The 19,502-nt window shown below is 43.4% G+C and overlaps 1 protein-coding gene across 2 annotated transcripts; it reads left to right on the top strand.

Moving 5' to 3' along the window:
• vps53 (VPS53 subunit of GARP complex) lies at window positions 1–18,673 on the top strand. 2 transcript variants are annotated; one of them, XM_018732603.2, is made up of 23 exons: window positions 1–147; window positions 825–905; window positions 1,536–1,585; window positions 1,707–1,773; window positions 5,936–6,022; window positions 6,324–6,439; window positions 6,981–7,100; window positions 9,655–9,733; window positions 9,844–9,987; window positions 10,093–10,235; window positions 11,039–11,180; window positions 11,476–11,571; window positions 11,995–12,089; window positions 12,918–12,978; window positions 13,111–13,160; window positions 13,594–13,744; window positions 13,862–13,944; window positions 14,063–14,141; window positions 14,300–14,448; window positions 14,541–14,610; window positions 14,733–14,870; window positions 17,595–17,699; window positions 17,905–18,673. In XM_018732603.2, the coding sequence occupies exons 1-23, from the start codon at window positions 55–57 to the stop codon at window positions 18,073–18,075; spliced, it is 2,370 nt and encodes a 789-aa protein (XP_018588119.1). In that variant the 5' UTR covers window positions 1–54; the 3' UTR covers window positions 18,076–18,673. The 2 variants fall into 2 exon arrangements, with proteins under 2 accessions (XP_018588119.1, XP_018588118.1); XM_018732602.2 differs by having other exon boundaries at window positions 12,918–13,160; window positions 17,905–18,669.
• The last annotated feature ends 829 nt before the right edge of the window (window positions 18,674–19,502 follow it).

Here is a 19,502-nt window from a genome sequence, read left to right as displayed (position 1 = left end):
GTAGGCGATAGAGCGCTCTGCTCGGAAGCGGCGTACACTTCACTTGTTTCTCTTATGTCAATAATGGAAGAGGAGGAACTAGAATTTTCCGATGATTTAGAGGCGATTTTGCACCTTTCTCCCGAGGTGCAGTTGGCTATCGAGCAGGTATTTAGCGAGTTGCTTGTTCTAACCGCACAGTTACTGGTGCAGCGGAGCGCTCAGACTGAGTGAAAACCGTCCGTCGTCGCTCCTGCCTGGCGCCTTGGCTGAGCTAACGATCGACAGTTATTTCGTGCTATCAGTCAGCCGCCTGCCACATTATGTGTCCATAGCGATGCAGGAGGCGGATGCTGCTCGCCGGAGTGTCTGTACTGTCCGTAGTAGTTGCGCTCCTGTCTCGCTACATGCCATGGCATGGGGACAGACTGTGTGACTGGGCAAAACGGAGGTCCGGCGTTCCTCGGCCCACTGCCACTCTCACAGTCACTCTGTCTCGTCCGAGTTCTGCTGCCTGTCTTCTCGTCATCGGACTGTTTATATGGGCCCAAGCCGCATAAGTTATTCTCCGTTATTTGACTCTATTCGTCTTTTTCCGAGATACTTACTAGTTTCACATTGATTGATATACTTAACTTAGTAGTAGCCAGCCATGATTTAACAGCAATGTCTATATAAGTTATTCTAATTCTTACAGGAGGGACGATTGGAAGCGGCTACCTTAGATTAGGACAGGCCGAACCGCCGCACAAGCTACCGACCCTGTTGTCATCTGTCTGAAATATGATCTTGTTCTGCCACGGATGTTGATTCCGCTCTTTTCATTTCACTGCCTTTTGTCGTAGGTTTTCCCCAGCCAGGATCCTCTGGACAGGGCGGATTTCAATGCTGTGGAATACATCAACACCCTCTTTCCCACGGAGCAGGTATGGCCAGGGTACTATAGTATAGTAGTAGGTATTAAGTATACAAAGCATCAATACACTACACTACTGTCATAGTACAGTACATTACGTTGTGCTGCTGAATAAATTACTGTGCATTCTATTCTTTCTTGTTTTCCTTTGCTCCTTGTACTCTTTAATATTTGTAGCATTATGTTTAAAATGTTTTCTCGAGATTCCTTGACTGTCAATAGTAGTAGTTGAAAAGCAGCATGTGAGTTTAAATTGCTGTTATTTTCAGACGACCGCTAGAGGGAGGTGTTCGCTTTGTACTGAACTGTATTGAACCTTGTTTTTATGTAACATGATTATTTTACTGTTTAATATACAGTGGCTTCTTTGTGTTGTATTAACTAGTATAATGGTCTAGTGTTGTAAGTAAGATGGACAGTACTGTTGCTTGTTGAGCCAATTACTTTATGCTGTACGTCCAGGATAAAAATACAGGTGTAAAGGTACTTTTAAAGTGTGAAATCTGCATAAGTGTAGACATAGTGGATAGCTTTTACCGTTTAAAATGTAAAATGAATTGTAACAGCACATTAAAGGTTAATACCAAGTGTTGGCTGCTGCTTGTGTTGGGATAAAAGCATCTGGATTGTTTCCTAACAGTCACTGGCCAATATTGATGATGTGGTGAATAAGATTCGTCTGAAAATACGGTGAGTCCCGTGGTCTGTGGGCCTGTCTCAGTAACTTCACTCATCTGTCCATGTAGTAATAGTTGGATAAGGAGCGACAAGAACAGATGATGCCGAACTAATGTTGACTGGTACGTTTTAGGCGCTTGGATGACAACATCCGGATGGTGGTGAGGGGGCAGACCAACGTGGGACAAGATGGCAGGCAGGTGAGTGACATCGCATGTCCACAATGTCGTCTTTTATTAGCTCTCTAAAAATCTGGCTGAGTGCTGCAGTGTTGGACCAAGATTCCAATACAATACAAGTCCAGTACATCTTGAGAAAAATTAAGTGCCCAAAGCAGCTGTGAAATAAGAACACGGGATCATCTTTTTTCAGCACCCCAAGCAGGTTTTAAAGTTCAGTCGATATCTGAAAGTGCTATAGTAGCATAGCTCCTAAAAATGGATTTTGATTTATGATCCCCAAGATTTGTTAGTATAGTGTAAGTTTTAGGTGCAGTTTAGAAGCAGGTGTCTCATTCTTGATTGTTTAAAGGTAAGACTGGGAAGGCAGCATGAGCAGAGGAACCAGCTTCTAAAGTGTTTTTACTGAGCGCGCACACACACGCAGTCTGAAACCACTTTTCCCAAGCGGGGTTGCGGTGAACCGGAGCCTAACCCAGCAACATAGGGTGCAAGGCTAGAGGAGGAGGGGACACGCTCCGGACGGGACGCCGGGACACTAGTCTGCCCCAAGGCACCCCAAGCAGGACTTGAACCTCAGACCCACCACAGAACAGGACCCGGCCAAGTCCGCTGTGCCACCGCGCTCCCCCACTGAGCACACAGGAAAAAAGAGAAATACTCCCATAGGCCCACTGCCATAGGGAGGCTTTCCCTGCTTTTGTAGTCATGTCTGCTGCCAAGCCCTGAGAACAATACATGGCCTTACCATCATTTATATTCCCTGGATCCCTGTGGAAAGACTTGAGTTGAATCATACCCATCCCGACAACAAAATTTTGCCTTGTTTGGAAAAAGATTATTTCCTTGGTCATACTGTTATTCCATTTCAAGTTGTGGTTTCCACGGTCTAGTGTCCCACTGCTTTTTGGAATATTTAGGAACCGTTGATTTGACACAGATCCTTCCTCCACGAGCCACCATGGCTGGGCGAAATGTGAGCTTATGATTTGGGGAAGCAGGAGATGCGTAAGGAGCCAGTTGTTGGGAGAAGTGCAGAGGGTGGGCCTGGTGGTCTTGTCTTGCCTGGTTACCGCTGGAATGCCTGGAACCCACTTAATGGAATTTGTTGGATGGGTTGAACTGAGGCTTCCAGTCTCATGGCAGGATCCATGGGGATGTTGCCATAGTGAGCAGAGGAAAATCATTTCTGCAGATGAGAAGGTTGGGGGTGTGGATTACAGATGTGGGGAGGGGGCACGGAGAAGGCAGGGTTGGAAAAATATGGTTTGTCCTCTGTTTAGTCTGGGTTATGTTTATCAGCAGTGGTTGCTGGAGTCACGTGAATTGAGGTGTCTCTGGAAGTGTCTGTGCCTCTCTGTTTAAAAAAATTAATACAATTGTCTCAGTTTAGAGGCTTTTTTACCCAAATTTGTTAGTCAGGAGAGAACATCATGCTATGACAGGCTCTTCCCATGAAACGGCAGCTAGACACAGGCTGCTCACCCAGGGAGAGTCATCATCTTCAAAACTTCTTCTTTGAGCTCTCAGGGGCCTGTTTTTATCAGGACCACCAGTCATGCATTCCCTTTCAGACCTACTTTGTCCTGCCAATGGCTTAGACTTAACGTGATTTCACAGCCTGAAGGAGTCAGCAGCTACGGTCTACAGGTGGTTCTAGAATTCCGCTGCTTGCCTGAGTTCCTGAACACCTAATTTGAGGAAACTGTTTTAGTTTAATAAGTCTGCTTATGTTAACTGGTGGTATCATGAGTTGCCATCATTAAGTCAAATGACAACACTGCTGTTCAGTGTCACCACCATAACTCATCATAGTTATATTTATTATTGTATTTGTTTTGAAAGTTCAGTTATGGAATGGGGACCTAAAAACTCTCATATCCTGAAAAAGCAGATTGGACCAATAAACAGCTTGTCACTGAACTGGCTCAACATTTGTTGTTAATTACACACTGCCATCCGTAGCTGGTTTTCAGCTTTGCTTTGAGGCATTTGTCCATAGATAGCGTTTTATGTTTTCTTTCCTAATACATCCATCATTCTCCTAAACAACCTTTGCCATGTTGTGTCTTGGGAGGACAGTTCACAGAAGGCTTTTATGGCTGCCGGGGAACCAACAGGGTTCTGGATGCTGGATGTAGCTGTTGGCATGCCCAGGCAGCTTATTAGGAATGCTGGGGAGAAACCCCCTCAAAGAGAGCAGAATGTAAATATTTAATCTAAATGCAGAGGGAGAAGTTTGATGCTCATGTGGTTTCTCTGTTTTGTATACCCCCCTCCCCAACACTCATCCCCTTTTGTCTTTTTCTCTGTTTGGAATCAGTCTGCTGTTCCACACTGTGCTGTTGGTTTTTAAATGGAGGGGAGGACGGATTCTTTTGCTCATTGAAGGCAGTTTTGCACCAGCCCAGTGCCTCTCTAGAGCTCTCAGTAGACACTCTGCTGTCATTGTGTTACTGACATGGACAGTCTTGGACATACATGGGAAGCTCTTTCAAAGTTAAGCATACACGGTGAAGGTGTCCTGCAATGTTTATATAGCATGCTGTATCAAAATTAGATCTCAGCAGATTTGGTTTGCCATTCCCCCTTCCCCTACAGCTCCTCTGGAGAGAGGAGACGCCCTTTGGAAGCCTCTGTCCCTATGTCCCTAGAGTACCAGTGAATGCAGCCGCGCCTGGCCCTGCCGCCGTCCGCGGAAGGAAGTGTCCCTGATCCACAAATAGACACCACATGTGTGGCAGCGGTCTGTTTTGGTTAAAGGAACATGGGGCACCCTTGGCGTCTGGGGAGAGCAGCGAGATAATTGGGGGCAGTGTTTGTGTCCTGAGGAGATGGGAAAGCATGAGTGTGCAAGGCAGATTTCTGATTTTAGCTTTTAGCTGACCTGATCATGTACGACTACACCTCACTGCCATTCTGTCTGACTCTGAAGCACCCTTGCTGCAGTGGTTTTCAGTGGGAGCAAGTCAAGGGTCTGTTTCTTAGAAACACCCTTTTTGTGCCCCATTCAGCCAGCACTCTGCGAAATGCACCACTGCCAGCTGATTCCTCGGGACATTGCGTGCAGTTCGAGTTCAGTGTTACCCTCCACTTTTGACCTTGAGCATGACCTGATGGAGCACTTCAGAAGTTGTTTCTCAGAATGGGAAAAGGCAATCGCAGCTGCCCACTTTTTATATGTGCCTTAACTTACCCAACCCCCTACCCATTTTTTTCCTCCATAAGCAGCTTATGAAAGTGGTAAATTCCAAGAGCAGCTGGGGCCAGCTGTTAACATTCCATCTATCTTTGAAGGGGAATAAGAGAGACAGCCAGCTTCCTTTATCGGTTGTGCAGTTCTGCCAAGGGCTGCCCTGCCCATTGGTGATAGACGGCAAGGCTGATTGTGGTCCATTGTGGCCTTATACCATTCTGGCCTTTCTGACCATATGCTAAAGGGTTGCCTTCAACCCATTGCAACATTCCTTCAACAATCTGGCAACATTTTTCCCTTCAACCAAGGGGTCTCTGAGTCACAGAACACCCTGTAGCACCTTTTCCCCAGGCCCATCAGGTGGACAAACACCTGGCTCCAATGAAACAGCAATCCGCAGCTGTTGTGAAAGCAGCCTGTCTGGAAAGAGATGTCAAAATGAATTTGTTTTTTGCCCCTAACACATTTCATATTTCTGTGTCCCTCTAATGTGCTGGAGCTTTCAAATGAGTAAGGTACTTAGGATGAATTGTTACAATAAAGACTATCCATGTGTATATATGGGTAAACCGCTGTAAGCAGCTTAGTAGACAAGCCCAACATTTCCCTCAGAACTACTGGATCTCTTTGGATGTTCAAGAAGTGTGTGGTTTTTTTTTTTTTTTTTAATAAAAAAGAAAAACTGATTTCTGCAGGTGGCTACTGTGTAATGTATGTCGACACACATTGTGGTATCAGACATATAATGTTTCAGTAATTGTGAATCTGTATGTAAAGATCTTAGGCTGTTTTGAAATGCAGTTTTTTACTGAGTTATACATCGCTTAGGAGTGTCATGAGTTTGTGTCCATTAATGAATGAATATAAAGGTAAAATTCAGTTTTTGTACACTTTTACTGGGAAGCGGAGCAGTTCTAAACATGGGGAGTGTTTACAGTTCTTTCTGGTTGTCAGTTGCCTCAGCTGAACATGTCACTTCTTTCTCAGGCACTGGAGGAAGCCCAGAAAGCCATCCAGCAGCTCTTTGGCAAAATTAAGGACATCAAGGATAAGGCTGAGAAATCGGAGCAAATGGTGTGTAATAATGAACCCTGATGGTTTTGAGCTAAGCAGCAGCCTGATGATAACAAGGTATCCCAGTGCTAATGTCAAAGCCGTAGGGAAGGGAAAGCTTTGTTTCCTGTTGTGAAGGAAAGCGGCTTCTACAAATCCAGATTCTGGAGTAATAATGTTGTAGCCATCTGTGTGTGAGTACTGCTGGCCATTGAAAGGGCACCAGAGGTAGGAGGGAAACGAGGCTGAATATGACAAAAGAACAATGGTAGCACCTCCAAAGTCGGACATGTAATTAAGTCTTGGATTTGTTCTTCTCGAGGTTAAAGAGATCACTCGTGACATCAAACAGCTGGATCATGCAAAGCGCCACCTCACCACCTCTATCACCACCCTCAACCACCTGCACATGCTGGCAGGTGGCGTGGACTCTCTGGAGTGAGTGTCAGTGGTTTCATTGGAGGCAGGGTGTGTGTGTGTGTGTGTGTGTGTGTTGGGACAGCTGAGAGCTCCTGAGTTCCACAGTACAGTAGAGGGACCAGGACTAAAAAAAAAATCTTGGTAGACAGGAAAAAAAAAAAAAAAAAAAATCTGCAGCACAAGTTAGTGTAGTGCAGTTTTTACTATAAGAATATTTTACTTAATTTCTTACATTTAAATTTTGTTACTTAGGTCATTTATTTCAGTACAGTGCATTTTTGGCAGAACAGTTAGCAGTGAAGTTGTTTACTGTATTACTAAATCTGCAATACAGTCGTCAGCCATAGCACATATGGTACTTATAGCAGTAGTTGGACATGCTATCTGATTGATAGGCTACCTGATCTGCTCTCAGGAAGGAGTGGATGTCCAATAAAAAGAATCCACTGTCATATCAAAAAATGTTGACACTTGTGCAACTTTTGTTCTTGTTTGAGTTTGTGTGCCTCTGTGAGTTGAAAGGGCTGGGGGTTTGACACCTAACTTCTGTTCCTCTCAGGGCTATGACACGAAGGCGGCAGTACGGGGAGGTGGCCAACCTGCTGCAAGGTGTGGTCAATGTGCTGGAGCACTTCCAGAAGTACATGGGCATTCCTCAGATTCGCCAGCTTTCTGAGAGGTAACCACAGCAGTGGTGGCAAACAACATCGATTACACACTTGTCCGTTCATGTATAGAATGTACACTACCGTACATGCATGAACACACAACAAGGGACAGATTATGTGCACACGCACAGTCACGCTACCAAACAAACAGTTGGAAAGGCAGCATTTTAAGCACCCAGATGCTTTGCATTCAGGTGAGAGAACAGACTCAGACTATCTGGAATAAATCAACACCTATTTTCAAACCACCAGAAATCTTGGCAGATATTGGCTGTCTCTTGAGGCAACTAATTGTCAGGTCTGTTCTGCTCCGTTTACATGATGGCATTTATTGTTCTTGTTATGAACTGGCAGGGATTTGGGATGTTTTCCTGTTTGTACGTAAAGAAAATGTGGCACTAGTGAGAAGTATTAAACAGTGCTTCATTGTAAATCTTTGTGTAACATACAGTTCATGCATCTCTTTCTTCTTCCATTTTCTCCCTTCCCCCTCATGGAGACGCTTGATGAGCGAGCCTGTCATGTGCCATGCGAGCTCACAATCTGGACGCACTATGTTTGGGGTGACTTTGAGGCCATCCTGCTTGTTTTTGTTGGACAGATGCAAAAGGTGGTCAGATTATAAGTGAAGGACAGGGTGTGTGTGGGGTGGAAAATCAAGTGTGATCCCTTCATTGTTCCACAGTTTCTCAGTGTTTATCTGGAGCAGCAGATTGTTGGAAAAGACTGTGATCTTTCTCATACACACACAAATACACACTCATGCACACTAGGGCCCCATTACACATACACAGTCCCGTTTGAGATTCTGAGGAAGGAGGACTGGAGTTTCCTGAACAATGGGAAGTGGAGTTGTATGGAAATGGATTAACTGTAAACCATGAAGTTTTACTCTTCTTTGCCCAGTTACCAGATGGCCTCCTCCTTCCGTCCGTTTTATAGCTGGCATCAAGGCTGGCCCTGGTTATAAGTGTTGGAATGTACTTTTTTTTTTTGGTTAATGTACTTGCTAATCTTCATTATGTTATTCATTATATCTTTTGTATTGTTTTCTTTATTACTCTGAACTGCATGGAGTTATAGAACACCTATGTAGTTTGGTTATTTTCCACAGACCATGGATAGAGGCTGAAAGGTCTTGACTAGAAATTTTGCCTTTTTTTTTTTTTTTTTTTAAATAAAGAACATGTACTGATAAGTTTCAGGCTGCGTTAAACGTACTGGGTACAATGTGCAAGTGCAAAGGACTCATGGAGAGCACACACAGGCATATTAGCAGTGGCTGTACATCCTTTTCAAGTGTGTATACATCTGTGATGGTTAACACCTGGGGAAGTTCTGCATGACAGATACACGATTATAATACTTCTGTGAGCTTTGCAGTAAGTAATCATTGAGACTCCAAAGAACCTCAGATTGTTTGAAAAATATAAATTCCAACATAGGTAGTATAGATAGCCACCCACTGGCTGCTCTTGTCATGACCCATAATTTCTGAAATTCCATTTTGTATAAAACTTGTCATCTGGGCCCCAAAAAACTAGGGTATTGTAAGTGTAGCTTACAGGAAAGGGATGCTCAGGAATAGACACAGAGCAAACTGTGCTGCATTTACTTTGAGGCAGCCTGATTTAGATGGCTCCTTTGTTTTTACTGATATTCTGAATGAACAACGCCATCTTTTCTGTTCAGGCTGCAACACACCCTGGATAAATATTTTTCATTGGCCTAAAGGTGTGGTATTCCATATAAGACTTTGAGCTGCACTGAAGTACAGAAGGCCAAGGCTGTGTCAGCAGAGACTACAGCGGGCAGATATACAGACAGATGGTTGGAAGGCAGCTGTCAAGGGGGAAAATCCACTGTCCTCTCCTGGGTCTCTTGTTTACTCTGGAAAGGACTTGATGTATCAAACATGGGAAGAGATGAAACCCAAGTGGAAGTGTAATTCCAGAGCAAAACCAGAAATAAATTTGCACTGTACACCTGCTTTTATAGTGTCTCAATATCTGTAGCTATTGAGAATAATTAGCATCACATTTATTCGTTGTTTATATGTAAAGGAGACCAGCAATTGTTTTTTGAAAGGGTCTGTTCTGCCTGTTTCTTTGTTCTCTCTTTGTTATTGATTGATTTTGGTTTTTTTAAATTCTGCATCAACTATGACTGCTGGCCTCTGAGTTCTTTGATGAGCCTAGAACACCACAGTAGGATTTTTGTTTTTTTGGTATTCCATTTTATTGTCACAACAGGTGACAAGTTGAAGGATTTCAGAAGGATTAATCTGTGAGTGATGCCCTATAAAATGGTCTGCTCTGTTGAGGAGCTAGCTTCCCTCATTGATGTATCAGTCAATAGCCCACCTGCACCAGGCCAGAACCTCTTCCTTGCCCACAGGTGGGCAGCCAGGTTCAGGTACTTTGTTGGGCTCATTACTGTCCCTTTGTGATTCACTCGGTATCTGTATGGGATGTTCTATGGGGGAGCCTCCTAACTAGTGTAAATGCCTCATAACCACATGATGTGCATCAGACACATCTTCACTGTATCTATCCTCCTTTGCAGAGTGAAAGCAGCACAGAGTGAGCTTGGAGCTCAGATACTGGCTGACTTTGAGGAGTCCTTTCCTTCACAGGGGTCAAAGGTGAGGGGACTATCAACCTGTACAAAAACTGAGCGAGCGGTGGGACTTTTTGCATATCCCTGAGTTGTTTCTTTTTAGCGTTTGTCAAGTTGTGTGGCCCAATATTTCAGAAACCAGGGGGTCCAAGTAACGTGCTGAGGGATGCCTGTCTGGTGGCCAATGTGCTGGACCCCCGTATTAAGCAGGAGATCATCAAGAAATTCATCAGGCAACACCTCTCAGAGTATCTGGTGCTGTTCCAGGAGAACCAAGACGTGAGTATGGTCTACAAAGAGCTCTTTGTTGCATAGCTGATATGATGATGGATGTTGTCAGGTGTGAGCATCCTTTTTCTGAATGGCTGTGTCTTTGTCCTACAGGTAGCATGGCTAGACAAAATAGATCGGCGTTATGCCTGGATCAAACGGCAGCTAGTGGACTATGAAGAGAAGTACGGCCGCATGTTCCCAGGGGAGTGGTTCATGACGGAACGCATTGCTGTGGAGTTCTGCCATATTACCAGGTATATCCTCATGCTGACATCTCAGATCTCTTTTGTGTACGATTTGCAGCCATTGTCATCATAGCATTGACAAACATGGTTTGTATTTATTCTGTAGTTTCTTTATGTAGTCTGCCAGTAATAATTCTCTGTCAACTAGAGACAGGTTAAGTGTTTTACTAATGAAAACCAACATTTAAAACAGTTGACTCTAACCTGAAAAGCAAGACCTGCAGCAGAGAATAGTTAATCATGACACATTATTGTCTGGACATTCTGTCAGCTATGGTAAGATAATGTTTTCCTGTGTGCTCCACTGCTGTGCACCTCCCTGGATTTGTGGAGCCAGCTTTATGAGGGCCTGTACTGTTTCAGTGGCTGGAGAAACCTTGACGTGCCCCAGTTCAAATTTGATCTCTAATCTCCTTTTAATTGGGGACGTTTGTTCCCCTTGGTTACCCAGCAACAATTACATTCCAGACAAATGGTTAGACATTTAAATTCTGTAGTATTTACTGTGGCTGTCTGTGATTATAAAATCAATAAAAGAAGCAGTCATAAAATAAACCTCAACTAAGGATTTAACTCACCTGAATGGGAACTGACCTGGAAGCTCAGAATTTTTAGGCATTATGCTGTGCCAGCTTGGGAGTTTATCCTGTCTTCATGTTGCCTTAGCCAACATAGTCACTGACCTGTTACTGCTGCATTCTCAGCCACTGACTGTATCTTTGAATAACATCTTGTGCACTGATCTTCTAACACTGATGGTAATATTCCCTGTGGTGGACCAAGCAATTTACTCCATTGAATGCATTGGCTAGGACGGAGTTAGCCAAGCTGATGCGGACTCGGGCCAGAGAGATTGAGGTCAAGTTGTTGCTCTTCGCCATCCAGAGGACCACCAATTTCGAAGGGCTGCTAGCCAAGCGATTCTCTGGCTGCACGCTAAACGACGGGGTGACAGTAAGCTAGTTTTTTTTTTTGGCTGTTTGTATATAAATCCGGCTTTGTCTATGCAGACCAATGTGTATGTAGTTATTCATTGGAGCTTTAGTGACAACGTAATGCGTGTACAGTATATACCTATGCATTTTGCAAATGTGAGACACTATATTAAGAATGTGAATGTGGTCTTACTAGAACATTTTGATGTTGAGCCGTGTGTGTGTGTGTGTGTGTGTGTGTGTGTGTGTGTGTGTGTGTGTGTATATATATATATATATATATATAATTTTTTTTTTTTCCTTTCTTTCTTCAGAAGAAGGCAGACTCCCCCCTTGACTCCACAAACCCTTTTTTCGAGGATGAGCAGGGAGAAGATTCAGTGTCTGAGAAGGAGGAAGAGCTGGACAAGGTGAGATCTTCTTTTCTCTGTATTGCTTTACTCTAATACATGTGGTACCATAATACTTGCATCCTTAACGATGTTGGAGGCCTGCAATTTGAAATTCAATCTACAGCTAAATAAAATCTAATATATGGAGTCCTCTTTAAAAACATTTAAATGATAAAACTTGAAAATTGATGGAAAAGTATGGGGGTGAAATGTCACTGTCACTTTTGAACATGGAGCATAGCTCACAGTTCAGTGCAGTACAAATTATGCTGAATCCAAGTATCCCAGAGACATTACCTTACTTACTTTGTAAATGTAGTGTTAACTAACATGCCATTGTTAGTGTGACAGTGGCATCAGTGTTTTTTCCAGTGATGTTATTCCAAAAGGGTGAGTGACTGATGTTTTCCTCTTTTTTTTTTTTTCTTTCTTTCCGTTTAGCCAAAGAAACCAAAGGCTCCAGACAACCCATTCCATGGCATTGTGTCCAAGTGCTTTGAGCCACATCTTTATGTGTATATTGAGTCGCAGGACAAGTGAGTCACTATTGCATTCATACGCTCAACACATACCTATGTAGTCTTTTCTCAGCGCACACCCAGATGGGCTCCCAAACACATGACTATATTTTTTTTCCCCTCAGGTTTACATTTATTCATTTAGCTGATGCTTTTTTCTAAAGTGACTTACAGTGTTAAGGTTATAATTATTTACCTATTTAGACAGCTGCGTAATTTTACTGGAGCAATTTTAGGTAAGTGCCTTGGTCAAGGGTACTACAGCCAGAGGTGGGGATCAAACCTGCAACCTTTGTGTCCAAAGGTAGTAGCCTAACCACTATACTACCAGCTGCCCCCAGGTTCTCACCATAGAATATTTTAAGAAGCTTTTGGCAATAGTAGGGTGCCTGTCCTAACCTATGGCACAGATGGAGTTCTGTGTAGCCCTTTTTTGTGGCCCCCTTTAAGAATTTCCTTGTCTCTATCCTGATCCCCCTCTTTCTGTGTCTGCCGTACCAGAAATGTTTCCCATTAGCGGCTCAACCACAGAAGCAAAAGACTGCTTGAAAAAGTGCCACAGCAGCAGATCTCTCCACCAGCTCGCTCTGCATTCACAATTGGGGTTCCTAGAAAAAGGGCACTGTGTAGGGGTTGCGGGTTGTCCTGGGTCCTGAAGGATCCCCTGGCCGGAAGGGGACTGGGGCAGAGGATATCACTTCCCATTGCTCTCCTTCCCTGTTCCAAGTCAAATGGTCAGAAATAGTCTTTATCTGAGTGTTTTGGTTTAATTATTTTGTTAACTTGTTGTGTTTTTTTTTTTTTCCTCTTTATATAACAAATTAACACTTTCTTTCTCTGCTCCAGAAACCTTGGGGAACTGATTGACCGCTTCGTGGCTGACTTTCGTGCTCAGGGACCACCAAAGGCAGGTTCGGAGGAAGGGGGTGCTGTGCTGCCCAGCTGTGCAGACCTCTTCGTTTACTACAAGAAGTGCATGGTACAGTGCTCGCAGCTCAGCACTGGTGAGCCTATGATCGCCCTTACAACTATCTTCCAGAAATACCTCCGGGAATATGCCTGGAAAATCCTTTCTGGGAACCTACCCAAGTGAGTCCACTCTCCCATTGCTGCCTCCTGCCCACTGTCACAGTATAGCCATATCTGAGAGGGACTAACTCCTCTTGTCTTTGAAATTTGAATTCAAGAGATTCCAACAGGCTCTTTCGGCCTTTCTTTCTACTGGCCAAATTATCAGTTGATTCTGTAGATCTTTTCAGGGTCTCTAAAGGACACTAAACAAAAAATGCTCCAGTGGCCATGTGTCCACAGTTGCTGTTCTGGGAAAAGCATGTATGTTTTCTCTGTGATGGTTAATGAAGGCCTGGGTGCTGCTTTGTGGATTCCTGTAAAGCAAAGGTGCACCGGTCCTAGTTCAGATGGTGTATATGAAGAATGTCATTGTACCAAGATGAAGCCTGATTAACCTTCATGTGATGGCAGTTGTTATATCATGCTCTAATAAACCATTGTTGCGGCTCAGGACCACAAGTAGCAGCGGTGGAGGGCTGACAATCAGCAGTCTTCTGAAGGAGAAGGAGGGCTCAGAGGTAGCCAAGTTCACTGTTGAGGAGCTCTGTCTGGTCTGCAGCATCCTGAGTACAGCTGAATACTGCCTGGCTACCACACAGCAGGTCTGCACTCAGACAGTGTCTAAAACCTAATTTTAGATTTTTAGAAATGTAACGCGTTTGTAAAAATGGTATGTTCTCGAATAACTCTGCTCTAATTTGACCCCCTGATTTTCCTAGTTGGAGGAAAAGCTGAAGGAAAAGGTTGATAAAACCTTGGCTGAGAGGATTAACCTGACTGGAGAAATGGACACTTTCAGCACGTAAGGAGCCATTTTATTGCATACATAAACTGCTCATAGCTTACAGAAGTACTGGAAGTTTAATTTTACCTTGAGTGAGTAGTGCACTCTTGTTAATTATATTTTCTGCCTATATTAGCGTGATTTCCAACAGCATTCAGCTGCTAGTACAAGACCTGGACAGTGCCTGTGACCCAGCGCTCACTGCCATGAGCAAGGTACGAGGGCTTGAATCAAGCCTTCATGTTCAGTTGGCGTTCTGTATTCAATGCATTGCATCTATCTAACACCTAGTTGAGGTATGTGAACTTTTTGTTGGCATCTCAGGTGTCAAGCTCCTCAGTGACCTCTGGTGATCGTTCTATATCCTCTCCAGATGCCATGGCAGAGCGTGGAGCATGTTGGGGACCAAAGTCCATACGTCACCTCCATCATCATGCACATCAAACAAAATGTGCCAGTCATCCGGGACAACCTTGCCTCTACACGCAAGTACTTCACCCAGTTCTGTATAAAGTTCACAAAGTGAGTACCAGAATTCACCTACCGAGCATTTATCTCACATTTGCAGTGAACAAAGTTGATGACGTGAATATTTGGTTTCTTTGCATTTATAGCTCATTTATTCCAAAGTTCATCAACCACCTGTTCAGGTGCAAGCCCATCAGCATGGTGGGAGCTGAGCAGGTAAAGTACCCCTTCAACTGGTTAGCTTTGAGACAAGTCGAGAGTTTTCATTTGACTTGGTTTCATTCAAAGGTGGTTCTCTGGACTCCACTGTAATGTGTGTGTATTCTCTATTTGGGCAGCTTTTATTGGATACACACTCCCTCAAGACAGTTCTGCTGGACCTGCCCTCTATTGGGTCCCAGGTAGTGCGCAAAGCACCGGCAAGCTACACCAAGATAGTTGTAAAGGGTATGACACGTGCTGAGATGATCCTTAAGGTGAGACATTGCCCCCCCCCCCTTATTTCTCTTGAGGAAAAGAATTGCAAAATGTAATGCTTAGCTTCTTCCTGGAATGTGTTTCATGCTAACATTCCCATAAAGTCTTGCATGCATGGGTCTTGAGGAAAAAAAAAAAAGTATTTGTTCAGCCACCTTCTACCTCCATTTTTATGAGTGTATGAGAGAGCCAGGGCACGGGTGGTCACAGTGGGGTGCAGTGGTTTCATGTGGCGAAAAAGAGGAAAGCAGACGCTTGCAGCTGCCTACAAGATGACTAAGTTAGAGTCCAACTCACACTGACTAGAAAACCCCACACACACACACTCCTTATGCACACAACTGCACATACAAACACATACACAGGCACCTAAACTCATATCTACAATTGTATTAATAAAAACAGAGCCAAAGTTGGTTCACGCTTTCCTGTAAAGACTTTCTGATTGAACTCTCATTACTACATAGAGTTCATTGGAAGATGCTTTGCAGAACAGCGTATGCTAAATAAATAAATGTAAAATGTTTGGTGTGCAAATGTAGAATGTGGAGAATATGTGAGCTGCTCCCCTTTCTCAGGTTAACCAGGAACCATTAGGTTCCCAGGGTCCACTTCCTGTTGTTGTTTTTAACTGCCTGGAATTTAGCCTTGATGTCTCTAATGGTCAGACTGGGATTACTTCTAATCACACATCATCATGCACAAATCTGGCAAGAAATCGAAAGAGACAATGGCCACTTCCCCTGCTAAATAACACTGTTTGCAGACAAGCCATTAAGAACAACTAACATCTTGGTAATAATTAAAAAAAGTGCTGCTGTTATCTTCTATTCTTGGAAAAGCATATTTTTAAAACACTGCTTTTATCAATATCTAACACAATATTGTTAAAACTCTCAACGTTCCACTGAGTGCATTCAGCTTAACTTTCATATCTTATGAAAGAAACCCAGTCAAGTATATTAAAAGTTTATAAATGGGTTTTACTAGTGAATTGCAAATATGTGAAATGCAGTACTTTAACAGCTTGACATTAACAGTGAGCAATTCTGACAATGTGCTGAAACAGCATGGCTGTATGTTATAGTTGGAATTGTAGATTTTTTTTTTCCCCCCTTTCTTAAAACACCTCTAGAATGAACTGATGTAACAAATAGCACCAGTAGGGCTTGTTGGATCAGAGCAAGAAAGGGATGTTTCTGGGTGCTTCCCAATATGGCCACAACAGCCCTTGTGTGAAGCTTGACTTAGTTCACCCTCCCTGTATGTTCAGGCTGCTGTCCTCAGCTGTCAGACCTGTAGCACTTGTGTTGAATAAAACAAATATACAATGTAAGGCAACCTGTCAACTGTAAGGTGAATGTGTTGAAAGAGTTAGTGCACCATGGTACAGTGTTGAAGGACATGGTGTGTCTAACCTAGCCCTTGCAAGGAAACTGAATTGAAGCATATCTTAAATTTTTCTTAGCATTCACTGACTGTGTTGTTCCATCTGGGTACCAGGTAATAACTTGCATCTTATTTGTACTTTTTCTGCTCTATAAAAACAGGCTAAACTATTGCAGTAAGATGAATAATACACTGAAGTTTTTTTTTTTCTATGTACTTGTAATTCTCTAGTATAATTATTTTAAAAAAAAACCTTAAGATGACCTATTTCAATGGTGTGAATTCACTGACGCTGGAAAACGAGAGGTGTCAAAATATTTACAGCTCTCAGTGAGACTTATTTTCCACACAAAATTTTGTATATTGTGAACTGAGTTACTTCCAGAGGGATTTTTTTTTTTAATACTGTTCTTTGTCTGAGGTAAAGTTAAGGATTCACTGCTGTGAAGCTAGGCATGGCGCCTTAGCCAAACAAGCAGCTCCGTGAAACGTGGCTGTTTTCCATCATCTGCAGCCACACCCATTCCCTCCCAGAGTGGCTCTTTTTGGGGAGGGAATGGGAACGCAGCCCCCAGCCTGGGCCTTTTTTTTTCCTCTCACTCTCTTTTTCAGTCTCACTTGGTCTTCTTTTTTATGAGCTAACCACAAAAGGTCCCGCAAGGCTGTCCACTGGCTAGTCTCCAGGACAGTTGCTAAGTAAATCACTTGTGGGGGGTGCTCCAGAATTCCGGACAATCCATAGCTTTTGGTGCCCATCTCCCCTTTAGTCTTGCATACATTACTGTTTCTTCAGTGTTGGTTGGGGAATAGAAAGGGCTTTGCAGGTTGACGTGGGACCAGTAGGAGGGGTTGCAGTGGTGTTGATCCTTTTTCAGTGAGCAACTGTCTGCCATGTGTTTCTCAGATTGGTAACAGAAATACCTCAGCTTCCCAACATATCACAGGCCATCTGGTGTCCCTCCAATTTTTTTTCTTCCTTTTGAAAAATTAAGATCAACAGAACGGGACCATTTCCCAAAAACATTAACTTTTTACTGATCCTGATTGGCCCAGGTCCTCTCATTATACCAAAAAATAATTACCAGTTAGGCTCATTCACTTTCATTCAAGCATAGAGTAAGTGGTTTGTAAAAGAAGGCCCTAAATATAGCCCTTAAGTGTTGGTCTTTTGTTTACACTTAAACAATTTTAAACAGTGTCTTTTTTTTTTGGTCTTGAAAAAGCTGTATGGAAACACTGCTGCATAGTTGAAGTTGGGGTGTAGAGCTAGGGTATTGGAAGGACATGTTGCATTCTTTTCATTATACATTCATGAGAACTGTTCTTCCTGCCAGGTTGTCATGGCCCCCCATGAACCGCCTGTTGTATTTGTGGACAACTACATTAAGCTGTTGGCTGATGGGAACCCAGAGACATTCCAAAAGATTCTGGACATGAAGGTAAGCTTTAGTGTTTGGTCTACTCTGAAATGAACTTGACTCACTTTCCATTGTGGTTTTGTATTGTAAGATCTGATCACAGTGAAGTGAACAGCTTGTTGTTCTCACATGCATAGCCCCCACACATGCGCGGTGCATCCATGCAGAATGTGTATGTATTTTATATAGACCGTCAAAGTGGGGTGTCTGCTGTCTCCTGTCCCAGGCTTTGAAGCGAAGCGAGCAAAGCAGCATGCTGGAACTTTTCAGACAAAGGTTACCAACACCACCGTCGGGGGCTGATGGTGGGTCCTCGCTTTCCTTCAGCACCCCAACCCCGGAACAGGAGTCATCTCGAATCCGAAAACTGGAAAAGCTCATCAAAAAGAGACTCTGAATCCCAAGACATCTCACCAGACTCCTTTGGCAGCATTTCTGGTCTTATTTAATCATAGTGAAATGCATTACATTTCTGTTAAAGTACAAACATAAAAGCCTTGACAAATTACTTTATATTCATGGTGGACTTTTATGTATTTTCTCCAGAGATAAATATACAGGATTTTCTTCTGTACAACAATTTATGTAACTGTAATTTATGAAGACATTTTCTTAGCCACTCTGACCTGCTTTCTTGTGCGAGTCAAGCATTTTAGCTTTGTAACTGCGGTCAATCCAGCTATTGGAGTCAACTTTTATTTATTGCACCTTATAGACATCCACAAAATGTTTTGACTTGTGAAATCAAGGGCAACTCTGTATGTGAAGGAATACCTATTGCTGAGTTGGCATCAGTCCCACTAAGAAACATGGAACTAAAATCATCATATGAAGTAAGTCACAAATAGTCTACCAGTAGAGCAGTACGATACAACTGCCTCCCCTAGCACAGCATCATATACCAGTTGGAACCCCAAGGGTGTGAATGGTCTGTTTTTCTGCTCAACAGTTTGTCTCCAGGTGTTTCTCTGAAGCCTCTATTTCTGAACTGTGGGAATTCCTGTTTCCCAGTTAAACTTACACTGTAATTTTGCTGTGTTTTCTGCATAGTTTTAAAAACGTACTAATGGTGGACTTGTACCAAGACTGTAGTACCATCTCTTTAACATGCAGATTAAACAAATGTGTATAATGCCTTATACAATGTAATTTTTCCAAAAGAATAGCTGGACTACAGGAATATATAACAAATGTGGCATTAGGTACAAGTTTAACAGCTGTGGACGTAACAGCACTTGATGGGCCTGTGTCAGTCTAAAAAGTTCTTGCTGTCTTTTTGAGTGCAGGAAATGGAATTTACTCTTCCGAGCAGGGTTTTGAAAAGTGTCCTCACGTTTCGCAACACCCTTTGTGAGCTTGGTGAAGCCCTAGAATAAATGGATGAGAAGGCTTGTTTTCCAGGAATGTCTGTGTCCTACATTGGAACAAGGTACAGTTAGTAGGGCAGTTAAGTGCCAGTTTATGTACAGTATACTGTACACATTAACATTCATTAAACATTTCCCTGTCTGATAGAAAAGGGATTCGCGGAAGGGAAAGGATTTCCGGTATATTTGTCTTTGGGTTTTTCTTTCGCCCCCCCCCCCCCCCCCCCCCCCCCAGAGTGTGGAACTCCAATCGGCAGAAAGAGGCAGTTTTAAAGGCGTTTCCTTGCGCGGCGCTTCTGGTAAAAGGATGCGCGCCCTTGACAGAGGAGCGGGCGCGCGCGCACGCGGGCGAAAAGGAGCTCCGGCGGAGCGTCCGCGCGGAGGCCATCGGTGAGACGATGAGTCCGACTGCGAGAGACGCTGTTCGCTGCGCCCAGCAGTGGATTCCCTCACGGAG

The sequence above is a fragment of the Scleropages formosus genome, chromosome 10 (genome assembly GCF_900964775.1).
Source record: "Scleropages formosus chromosome 10, fSclFor1.1, whole genome shotgun sequence".
Classification (NCBI taxonomy): Eukaryota; Metazoa; Chordata; class Actinopteri; order Osteoglossiformes; family Osteoglossidae; genus Scleropages; species Scleropages formosus.
Note: the sequence above shows the minus strand (reverse complement) of the source record. Positions and strands in the feature narration are given on the sequence as shown.